General features: G+C 42.0%; 1 protein-coding gene across 2 annotated transcripts in view; it reads left to right on the top strand.

Annotated features, from left to right (window-relative positions):
• Positions 1 to 1,737: 1,737 nt before the first annotated feature.
• The window catches only part of akt3a (v-akt murine thymoma viral oncogene homolog 3a), a 51,864-nt gene continuing 41,005 nt past the window's right edge, over positions 1,738 to 12,596 (top strand). For both annotated transcript variants that reach the window (XR_005894859.1, XM_041049204.1), the window contains exons 1-2: positions 1,738 to 1,908; positions 6,320 to 6,749. Coding sequence is in view for 1 of the 2 variants with exons in the window: in XM_041049204.1 (XP_040905138.1) it covers positions 6,704 to 6,749 (46 nt within the window). In the remaining variant the exon portion in view is untranslated. The remainder of the gene's footprint in view (positions 1,909 to 6,319; positions 6,750 to 12,596) is intronic.

Below are 12,596 nucleotides of genomic sequence, written 5' to 3'. Positions count from 1 at the left end.
CAGACAAAGAGTGGGAAAGAAGATGAGGGGGGGCGTTGTTGTGCCAGAAATGTCAATAAATTAGGATTCTACTTTAGATAACTGTCCCACTCTCAAACTTAAAATGTTAGCATATTAATACTTCTACATGTGATGGCTTTTGAATGGTCAAACCCATGTTAAAATGCCCACTATGTCACCATCACCCTTAAAAACATTAAAGTAGTACAGTATAAGAGCGCAGCTGACCGTGCTGACTTCAAACAACCTGCACAGGAATTCAAAAAATGCATTGAAACCAACAATCTGAGCCTTAAATGTCAACTGAACAGTATGGTTTACTCGGGACTGATCAGCTGTTGAGTAAGGATTTCAGTCATGTGCTATGCAGCTGTCTCATCCTTCTGGCTGTAAACAGCATTTAAGACACCAAAATGTTCCAGTTGTGAAGAGGCTGTAGGGATTGCTGACCCTACTGACTTACAGTTAACTGTTCACAAAGTTGCTCCATGATCACAATGTTTCCGTAAACAACAAACTTAAAAATATGTAAACAACAAAACAAGGAACTAAAGAAAAAGAAAAAAAAAACCCCAAAAAACTAAGCCGGATTATGTTTATCACACTTAAGCAAATGCTCATCACACAGTTTAATTTCTTCTCTGCCTCACAGACCAAATATGAAGAACTGTAAACCTTACTGTCAGAGTGCTGCAGCACATATGATTGACCAATTAATAAATTACTCCACTGACAGAAATTGAACTGATTCCAGTTCTAATATATGAAATACATGGGTGTTTTGGCCACTAATGAGAATAAGGGATCCCTTTACTGTAGAACCATGCTCTGTTAACTTTTAAAGGGGAACTCCACCAATTTTACACCTGGGGGTCAGTAACAGTTATGTTATTAAAATTAAATGAAGCCATGTGAGACGTTTAAAAAGGAAATGACTCCATAGTGGAACTGCTAACAACTCATAAACATCTGAAACACGTCAAGGGACCCCAACTAGACACTACTTTTTGTAAGAGGTCACAAGACGAAAAGGTCAGATAACAGTGGAGCAAAAAGTACAGTATCCCCCCCCCCCCGAAATATTCTGAAGCACAACAACTAAAAGAGAAGCAAAACATATACAAAAAGACACAAGAAAAGTAAGACTGCACACAGTATACTCAAGAGACTCAAAATGAGTATGACGCAAAATACCTACAAAGAGATGCAAAACAACTAAACAACACAAATATGAAAACAAAGCAACAAAAAGACACAAAACGAAGGGAGGGGACTTTTGCGTATCTGTGCCCAGGGGCTCGTTGTGATTTTGTGTGTTTGTCCATGCATACAAGCCAAGGTACCAAGTACTTCTCTCATCACTGTTGTCCACTAAACTGTAGGACCAGACCTAGTTGAGGCCTCTTCCCGTTCAGCCCTAACACCTGACTCTCGCGATGGTTGGCGAATTAGCCGGCACGGACACACGGGATGTTGGAATGGGATGAAGTGGAGGAGAACTAGACGCCGAACTGAAACCGTTAAAACCGAAAACGGGAGGACGAGGCGAGACGGTACGTTTTGTGCGTGCGAGTGTGTACGTGTGTGTGTGTGTGTGTGTATGAGTGTGTGTGCATGAGAGGAAGGGGATTGCCGTTTCCCTGGGTGACGTCACTAGCTATCCTGAAAGTCAAAACAACCGTTGGCTGCGGTAACGGTAGCTTTCGTAGCTTCTCGGAAATCCTTTCGGAAATTCGTTCAAACCGTCAAACGAATATTTCTGCCCCGGCTCGTAACGTCAACAGCGACCGTTGACGAGCGCTTGACGGTGCAGCTTAGCCTGAAGTCCAGCGTAGCTCCACGTTACGGTTTTGCAGGCGGTTTATGAACAGCAGGTGCACGGGAACACCACCGCACCTGCCGCTACAGGTAACTCTGTGAGCTAGCCCGCACTGTTGTGACTGTGAACATGACACAAACACCGCTAACGCTCGCTAGTTAGCGTGTTTTCATGTTGTGGTAATGTTAGTGAGGTGGCGATGGTCCCGTGGTTTACGGGCCACTTGGAAATGATGCTTGGTGCTAGCACAGTCCGCCTCCCTGTCTCCAAAAAGCGTAACGTTTTAAAAAATGATCATGTTTAACATCCATACCATTCAACATGTATCATGCAACATGCTGCAGCTTAAGCCAGTTACCACCTTCACGTAGGTGATTCAGTGCTGCAGTGTGAAGCACTCTGCTAAAGTACAATCTTGACTTCAGTATTTTCCTTTCATACTATTTTATATTTCTCCTTCATTTCACTGCGTTTATTTAACAGCTTTGGCTATTAGATCTTTTACAGATTAAAATGTTTGCCTATGAGTCATTTGAAAAGTATATAAAATATGATGCTTTGTTATGGATTACCAAACAGTAAGAGTACAGCCAAAAGAGTGAATCAGTTAGTTGTTCAGCAGGAAATGAATTGCCATTAAATTCATGATCCAGCTTCTCGAATGTGAGGATTTGCTGTTTTTTCTTTTAATTGTTTTAATAATTTTTTATTTATTTTTAATAATTTTGTATTTTGTCACTTTGGGCTCTGGGTTTCTCACTAGGGCTGCAACTGACAGTTATTTTCATTATTTGTTAATCTGCAGATTATTTTATCAATTACTTGATAAATCATTAAGTCTATAAAATGTAAGAGAACTGGGGATAAAAGGCCTTTTTTGTTTGTTTTGTCCTACCAATTGAGCAGAAAAACCCAATGATATTCAAATTGCAATGATATGAAACAGAGAAAAGCAGAAAACACACAATTTATAAGTTGCTACCAGCATAGTTGGTATCTTTGCTTAAAACGTGACTCTCACAATCAAATGGCAAATGAATTATCAGAATAGCTGACAAGTTGACTAATCAACTATTGTTTCAGCTCTGCTTTTACACCCTATCTACACAGGCTGCACTGTGAAAGCAGCATGTCAGCAGCGCAGTAGCAGCACTTTCTGTTCTCCATCAGCGTATACACAGGATGTACCACTGTGTGGTCACCTGTATTTTGGCAGTGCTCACAGCCAAGTACAGAGTCATGGTGTGTAATAGCTTACGCATGCAGCCACATATAGATAGGTATATTGATTAAATTAGAAAGGCAGACGTGCTTTAGGTGGACGACTGAACAATGTGGCTAAAACGCATCCTGTATTGGCAGATTGTAACACTTGAGGTCCTGCCAAAGGCTGGCTTCCATTGTAGGAAGAGGATTGTGGGCTCACCGCTGTTGATCAGTCAGGGTTTGTATGAGGCAACAGTTTGGGGTGAGGAGGGGTAAAATGAGTGTAGGTGAAATGAGGTGAGGTGTGCTGTCCTCACAGGAGGGTGGCAGGAAACACCCTGTCTTTTTCCCCACAGTATCTAAAAATATTATACTGTAGAGCCCTCCTCTATGGACATGATCTGTATTAAAGGCTTGAGGCAAGTAATCCACCACAGCGAACACTTACTCTAGCCCGATTGCTGTACGTTAGATTTATATTAGCAATAATGCAGCTCCATTGATTTGTTTTGGGTGCAGCTGTCGGCATGCTAATTATTGGTCTATTCAGTATTTTGGGAGCCTCTGGTTAAGGAAGTAAAAGCTGATCGGCACTGAAACTCTCTTGGTTCAAACATCAGTAAAAAAAGAGGAACAATGTGTTAGAAAATATCTGGTTCTTTGATTTAAAAAAAAAAAAGTTGAAGGTACAAGCCTGTGTACATAAAAACTCTGAGGTAGACTTTAGCCACAACACCCAAGGTGCATTTCAGCAAGAAACATCCAATCATTGAGCTTGATAGCTAGTAATGCGTGCTGCTAACAGTGAATGGAAACTAAAGAGAAAACTTAAAACACAATTTGTGGCTCAAAACAAATTTACTTTTAAATTCTGAGTAAATCATGGGTTAATTCGGTAAATACGGTGCAGTGTTTTGTAATGACTTTGTAATGACTTCCTATCATTCTGATTAATTCTTCTGATTGGGCTCTTCCCCATGGCAACGGTGGCCAAGGCTCATGGGTATTATATTATTTTGGTCAAAAATTACAGACAAATGTGATTGTAATCAAAACTGGTGGCCATAACATAAGCCTAGGATCATTACATTGTCTTGTCCCTTGTTTCTATGTTCAGTTACGCTGAGGATATTATTTAAAAAAAATAAAAACTGAAATGGGAATGCACAAAGGGAAAAACACTACTGAAACCCCTCAAATCTATTGAGGTGCAGTGTCAATACGTATATCTAGACTGATTTCATAGAGGGGCAGATAACTGTCTGGTCCCTGCCCTTTTTTCTCCATCTCTCTCTCCTCTTTCCTGTGATTATGTGTTTCTTTTCTCACTCTCTCCCTTTCCTTGTCAGTTTTTTCCTTGTCCATGCCTCTGGAATGAAATATCATGAAATAAATGTTGTCTGGCAGGTGCTTCCCCTGGCATGGTTGGTTCATCATGGCAGTGAATGTCTCCAGGGCAACAGCTGCCCTGGTGACAAGGGGTTGCCACTGTCTGGACATTCCTCTCCTCTCCTCTCCTCTCCCGTCCTCTCCTGTCCTCTCCTCTTCTCCGCTAAGTGCGATCAGGGCCATGCTAGACCAGATTAAGGTTAAAGCTAACTGAAGCTTCATTGAATTACACTGCAGTGTTAAAGCTTAATCCAGAATTGCACAGGCCCTATAAAAAGTATTCGATCCCCTTGGATGTAATTACTAGGGCTGGGTATCATTTGAATTGTTTTCTAAATCAGTGCTAATACGATAGCCAAGTTTTAGTATCAGTACCAAAATGGCAGATTGGTGGCAGGTTTAGATAGTTCTCAAAACTATCTAACATTTCATCACACATTAGGCTGCTGTTAGAATAATAGAGTTATCTTACAATCCAGCTAGCACCTAGCAAGTTTAAATTTGCAGATTTTAATCTAAAACATGGGGCAAGTGCGCTAAACAAGTGTATTTTTTTCCGAATAAGTTACTTGCTAAGACCATGGAGCAGGTTAGGACATCTTCATTTGGAAACACTGACACAATCCGATGTATGCTCACTCGCTCATCCGCGTCGTGACCGGTTAGGAATTGGTGTAACACTTGCAATTTTAATCTACACTGAAATCAGTTTTTTTCCCAGTAATAATTTGTTGGAAATTTGATCAACATCTCCTCAGTTTGGGCTTACTAAAACATTTGTACCTGTGCTTAGATGGGGAAAGATTGATCCATCCACTTCTTGATAATCCCAAGTAATCAAGCCCATTCTTTTGGCAACCAAGCAAATAAAAGAGACAAAAATTTGAAAAAATAATGGTGTAGTAAGTGAAAGCCTGAGAAGAGAATTGTAGCAGCCATTGTAACAAAGAATTTCAACATATTGTATAGTACTAATCTACATTTGTTCACCTTGATTTGTTAATCTGCTGCCTCAACATACAAAAATTGCCCTATTTCACCTAAGAGGGTGTGTGTGCTTGTGTGTGGATACGTCTGTAGGTCTGTTCCAGCCTTCGTTATGACGCTGTAGTCCCTCCAAATGTCGGCGGCAGTACAGACACTATCTGATCTGAATACTGATTTTCAGCTAGATAGCTACGACTGCTAGCCTAGCCGGCGTAGTGCTGATCTCCATTCAAGCTGAGCAGCGTAGTGTTGTTGCGCGTTGTGTAATTCAGTGTAGTAGGGTGCATCTGAGGTGAACACGACAGCTATGCAGAGAGAGAGAGGGGAGGGAGAGCGGGAGTGAGACGACAGAGAGGTGCAGAGATTTGGGCAGAGAGAAAGAGTGTGAGAGCATCCCTAACTGCCGTTGTTGCTATTTATAGCCAAACCCTACTCCACAGTCCTGAGATGCTCTCCCACCTCCCACGTTCAGAAACCAGCCTACACACACACACGCATACACACATGTTGACAAAATAATTTGACATGCACAAATACAGGGAGCACAGAAAGGTAGCATAGCTTTTGCACACAGCACAACCTGCTCACTAGAACAAAAAATATCTATGAATGAATGAGAGGCAGAGCTCGGGGATGTTTGTTTGGCAATCAAGGTCAGTTTTTGCTTCATCAAAAGCTCTGCAATAATTCATCCTGTTTATCAGTGAGAGTGTTAGCGACAGAAAGAGGAACTGGGTGTATGATTGGGTGGGGGCAGAGCGGAGGGAGCATTTGTCCTCACAATAACTAGTTGTTTGTCTTGTCAGATTGTATGAAAGGGCTTTGGAGGGAAAGAGAGGGAGCAGCAGAGGAAGCGAAAAATAAATCCATGCCTTCTTTTTGCTTTATTTATTTTTTTCTCCTTTCACTTCCTTCCAGGCTGAGTCACTGCTGGTGAGGAGGAAGGTCTGGAGAGGGAACGAGAGAGGAGGAGGAGGAGGTGGAGGAGGAGGGGGAGAAGAAGAAGAAGGGAGGGAGGCAGGGAGATAAGCCACAACAGGAAGCAAAACGACACACACACACGTACACAACCACAGCGCGTGCTTGTGTGTGTGTCTGAGAAAGAGACTGCGCGAACGAGAGGGTGAACGGGAAAGGAAGGGAGGGAGAGTGACGCGGAGGCTGGGAGAGCCTGCCCCCCCCCCCCCCCCCCCCCACCTCCTCTCCCTCTCTTTCTCTCCTCTCCTTCTCTCCTCCCCTCCTCCCTCTCTCTCTCTCTGTGGAGCAGGCGTGTAGCGGCATCAGACTCGGCGTGAAGGAACCATGAGCGATGTCACCATCGTTAGAGAGGGATGGCTCCAGAAACGGGGTAAGTACATCCAGTACCTCTCTTTTTATACTCCCCTTCTCTCTGTCTCTGTTTTCTCTCCTCTTCTTCCATGCCTCTTGTCTAGACTGAGGGCCTGGCGGTGGCTGTCCACATGTGCCGGTGGGAGGATGTGAGTGTTTGCGATTGAGTGTGTGTATGTGTATATGATCACATGGATGTCTGATTATTTGATGTGTGTGTACGTGTGTGCGTTTGCCCCCATAGGGATGTGTCTCTTTATTATAAGCTTGTCTGGCAGTTTGTTTGCTAAGCCTCTATGTGCTTCAGTCAGGTTGTGGCAGAAAAGGAGTGTGTGCATGTATTTCTATGCACAAGTGTGTGAGCAGTTGATAACATGTACCAGACCTGTAGTAACACTGCTGGTGCATAGTGTGCTGTCAGTTCAGTGTGTCTACTAGTCTGTGAAATCAAGTTAGTCCTGTGTCTCTGAGGTGTTATTTAATGTAGTTGTGCCTTAAGTTCGTAGAAAATCCTGAACAGTGTCACTGAGAATCATCTGACATGGGGCTGGTTGGGGTGGAGTCAAAGGGGACACTGACAACACATCCTGTTTACAACCAAATGAATGAGAATCGGAAGAATAATGTAATAGTTGAAGAGCACGAAGCAAAGATAGCACTTCCCTGTTCTCAGACATTCACAGCTTATCTTCAGCGAGTGGTTGCCGCAACAGGTGAAAAGTCATTTGTCGTTGGGACAAACTGATCCAGAAACAGTCAAAAAGTCACATACAGTGGCTCTGTGATGACTGCAACACCATCTATAAGACACTTTAGGACTTAGCTTTTTTTTTTTTTTTTTTTTTTGGAACAAACTGTGATTTCATGGGGTCATGTGTCTGCTGGTCCCGATTCCTTCAGGCACAAGTACATGTGTATGTGAATGTGTGTGTTTTAGAGAGAGAGAGAGCCTCAGAGGTGGAACAAGGGGGATTTCCAAACTTTTAGGCCAATGAGCATCATCCCCCTGACTATGTGATGGTGTCTAGGAATGTGTAACACAAACTGTTGAACAGGAAGTGACGTTGATACATAACAGACTGCTGGCTTCTGGGTAATGTAGGCTAGCACTATGGCACAGCAGGAGAACATGCTGGATAACAGAGTGCTCCTTCCTACATGGAGAGCTACCTCTCTCTCACTGTCTCTCACACAAACATACACAAATACCGTACACACCCTGCACTGCTGAAATAGAGGGGAGGGTCTTTGTCCATGTGTGCCAGTATGCCAGTGAGATCCTCAGACAGTCGTCTGTGCATATTAAGAGGAACACATCGCCCCCAGTCACGATGCAGCGCTACCAGTGTTCATCAGTGTGTGTGTGTGTGTGAGAGAGAGAGAGAGAGAGAGAGAGAGGTTGTAGGGAAGGAGGTGTGGTGGGTGGCGTTGTTTGTGTCAGGAATATGAATGTTTGTCTGCATCATATGCTAAATCTTTGTCTGTATTTGTGTGTGTGGAGAGGAGCAGGGTCGGGGTGCTGACTCACTGTCCAGGTCGTGACTGCAGTCTTAGTCATTAGACAGCTTTTAACTGAAATGGATCAGTGAGAGAGACCGAGAAAGGTAGTGAAACCTCTAGGTGCGCGCACGCACGCACGCACGCACGCACGCACGCACGCACGCACGCACACACACACACACACACTTACACACACACCCACCCTTTTGTAGTTATGAGAATATATATAGTTGTGTTTTGACTGTCTACAAGGCCCTGTACTTTCTAACTGTTGTACACACTGTTTTCTTTTGAACTGAGCAACATGAAGACGGTTACACAAAAAGAGAATCTTGAATGAGTGGAAGATTGAAAAGAAAGACTGGTGAAATAGATGGGAAGGGAGTCGAGATCTCTGAATGAAAGAAAGGTGTTCATATGCTTTGTAGATGCCTCTAAGAGCTTTAAAAACTTTTGTGAAATGAGTGTTTGAAGATTACCTAAATAACTGCTGATTTCTGGTCAATTGTTTGTCTATCAAACCTTGCAGAATAGATGAGCAGTGATGTTTCTGACTCTTTTCATGTTAGTAATGGGGTAATATATTATTCCCATTCTTGTTTGTGTATTCAGGTAGATGCTTCTTAAAGCAGGCTGTGTTTTTGGTAATCTCATAATTAATAATTTCATGTTAGATGAATTAGTTATATATTCCCCATGCAGTTTTGGTCTACAAAAGTTACTTAATGGTAATTAGATGCAAATATTTTAGAAAATGTTTATTTTTTCCCCATTTCTGGTTATGCAGAGGTTTTTTCTTAAAGTAAGCTGTAATATCATTTTATTGACTATTTTATTTATTCTGAATGTTTTTAAAGTCTTTCATACCCTTTGAACTTTATTACTCTGTCTTTTGTGATCTGACTAATGAGTCTAATAATAAAGTGAAATGACTGATTGACTGATTGATTGAAAGAAAGCGTTTCCCATCCATAGCAGAAAGTATTGATGATGACTTCTTGCTTGTGCACCCTCATGGATATACTCAGCTCCCTGCATGTTTTATGAAGGGACTGTGTGTATCTGTATCTGTGAGTGTGTAGCGAGAGCCACAAACCATTAGAGTAATTGGTCAAACATGACAGATGTGTACAGCACATTGCCACACACACACACTCACCTGATCAACTTACATATGTCAGTGGATGCTGATCACTGGCAGTAGTATGTATGTGCATTGTCCTCATTAAGTCCAACAGGACTGGGGTTCAGGAGTATGTCAGACTGTCAATAGGAAACATTTACACAGAATGACAACAAAGAAGGGGGAGGGAAAGCTTTCTTCATCATCTGCTGATATAAAATGTATGGTAACAATATAAAAGCTTCAGGATGTTTCCTCAATCAACCTATCAGTCCAACTTAAAATACAAAGTGCTTCACACAGATGTTATAAAAGATCGATAAAAGATTAAAAAAACCAAACCATAACAGATGATACAAATAAAAACAAGCATGAAATAGTAGTTAAAGCTGTAAAATGCACGTATTGCTTTTTATATATTAACTCAACCAACCGCTAATCATCACCATGGAGCACAGAGACAAACCTCACCTCTGCAAAGTACAGAACAGAGTGTCCTCAGATGACCGAGCCTTTCAGTGCTCACTTGCTCACTACCACAGCGATGATTTCCTTCCTCCTTTCATTAAATCAGAGTGGGGAGTGCATTCGGCTGCATCATTTCTTTATCTTTGGAAATAATGAACAGTGGATAAATACCGGAATCTGTCAGGGAGTCTGGTGTAAAGGCAGCAGACTTGAAAGGAAACCAATAAAACCAGTATTTAGAAACATGTTATTCTGTTCTTAATTTTTAAAAAGACACTTTGAATGAAAGATCCCAGAAAATGTGGTGGATAGATGTGAGTTCCAGGTACAGCCTTAGAAGGACACTGTGTTGTATTAGGGGTGAAGATCAGATGTTGCTGTCCTTTCAGTCAACAGAAGATAGATAGGCAATTTCATTGCACCTTAAAAATCTGAACCTGAAGTGAACTCCAGGTCCTTTCCACCTAGGCCAGGAGTTTACCTTCTGTCAGCCCATGTGAGGCCACAGAGGGCACAGTCAGCCAGTGTAGTTGAGGATACGGTTTCCTCCACCAGCATCAGCCCACACAGCAGTCAGCACAACAGATGGCTAGGAGGGAGGAGAAACACTGAAAGAGAGAGACGGGGAAAACATCATCTTTTCTTTGACACTTTCTGTCCCCCAGAAGTGTTTCTAAGCAAAGCTACTAATCAGATGAGATACAGCTATGTCAACATGGAGCAAGACTTGTTACTGACTCAGTTTTGAAATAATTTAAGATGAACTATTCTTCATCTCCCTGGAGAGTTTAAGCAATCACACATAAGATAAAGTCAAGAGGATGCTACCTAAACTCTTCCTTTAACATTTGTTTCACATTACTTCAAATGACTTCAGTTAAGTTCTTAATTAAAGAAAATAAATAAAAATATTATCAAGGTTATGTGGTAAAGTCACAAGGCTGTGATGATAGACTGTTATGTTCTGTACTTGCATTTATTGAGATAGGCAAGTGATTCTTGAACTGTAGAGAGATGTGAACATGAACATAATTAAAATTTTTAATTTTGAGGTTTTTTTTTAATTTTGACTCATTTAGTTTTAAATGAGTCTCAGTGTACACATTGTATTTGGGATTTATGTTAGTTTACTTTTACCAAATGTTAAGTGCAGTTTACAAAGATGCCTCTGTGACAACTCAAATAAAGGTTTAAATATGTTTGAGTTCTAAAACCTCCTTGCATGGGATTGTAATAATCATAATCTCTGTAACATACTAGAAATTCCACTAGACATAACCTACCATATTCCATTAAGCACTTCATTTTAATAATTTTAGAATCTCAGTTATCAGGTGTATTTCTCTTTTTTTTCTTTTCTTTCTTTTTATAGCATTTTGGGTAAAACTTGAGTGTGCTTACAGGGACTATGGGCACATACATACTGACATGATTTTGTATTGGACATGATGCTGTATTAAATTACATGCCTGCATCCCACACATTGACTGAAATGTTGGCTCTGCATGTCTTGCTGTGGCTTTATATCTTTAGATCCATTCTGCTCTCGCTCCCTGTTACTTTACATCATTTGTTTGCAAATCGCATCCGTAGAATTCTGATCACTGTCCCTTTCACTATGGAGACAGCAAGTGGCTCCATTTGATATTCAGTGTCTGCCTTTACTGTAAATCTGTTGCTAAGTACTAACTTGTCATTTAATGCATCTTGTCATGATCGTATGACAGACATCAAGCCGAAATACAAAGCAACGCACCTGTCTTGTTTCATGCTTTTTCCTCTGTACTCTCCATCTCCACGACTTGATCCCTTTGGGAACGGTCTGTGCTTTACTGTATATGTTAGACTGCTGTGGGGTTCATTGGGTGCAGTGCAGTGAGGCAGCCATCTTGGCTCAGTGAGTTCAGTGAGTTCAGTGTTGCTGGAGGCTGGCTGGCTGGATCAGGTGGCAGTGCCAGATCTCTGATATCAATCACCAGTCGCTGCCGCCGCCGCCGCCACCACTGTCTGCTGTGTCGCCCTTCTACTCTCCTCTCCTCTCCTCCCCTCCTCTCCTCTCCTCTCCTCCTCCTCTGCCCTACCTCTGCTGTAGAGCCTGTCAACACAACACAACATTCACACTCTCTTTCTCTCTCTGTCTATCTCTGCATCTCCTTCCATCTCCCTGTACTCCTCCGTCTGTCCCCTCTGTTTCTCAAACTCACATGCACATACGGGGCAGCAGCAGACAAGCAGACAGCGCAGGCTTTGTTATGAATGGCATCCTCTTGCACATCCGGAGGAAGTGTACGCTCCAGTGTGGCTTTACAAACTGTCTCCATTGTCCTAAGAATGACTCACTCCACACTGCAGAGAATGGCAGTCAGCCAGACAGTCAGACAGACCAACAGCACAGCGCAAACAGACAGACTAGTCTGCAGAGCCTACAGACAAACAGCACAGGAAAGACAGGCAGAGAGGCCGATAGTTTGTGACAGATACAGCCAGCATTGAACAGACTTGCCAATACAGAAGAGACATGCAACTAGCAGGTTACAGACACCAAATGAAAGACAGATGGGTAATATACACAGACAGTCAGCAGAGAGTGTGTCACCTTAGTATTCAATCACAATGGGATTTTTTTTTTTCTTTTGCAAAGTTATTGAGGAAAAAATTGACATAATAAACCCTGGAATAAAATTAAACTCCAAACTGAAGCTGCATCAGGCAAGAATTTTATAGAAAAATACACCTGTTTAATCTGACTCTCACAAATTTAGACTGCAACAGAGA

The sequence above is a fragment of the Toxotes jaculatrix genome, chromosome 11 (genome assembly GCF_017976425.1).
Source record: "Toxotes jaculatrix isolate fToxJac2 chromosome 11, fToxJac2.pri, whole genome shotgun sequence".
NCBI classification, from domain to species: domain Eukaryota; kingdom Metazoa; phylum Chordata; class Actinopteri; family Toxotidae; genus Toxotes; species Toxotes jaculatrix.
The sequence above is the reverse complement of the archived record's forward strand: the minus strand, read 5'-3'. Positions and strand labels throughout refer to the sequence as shown.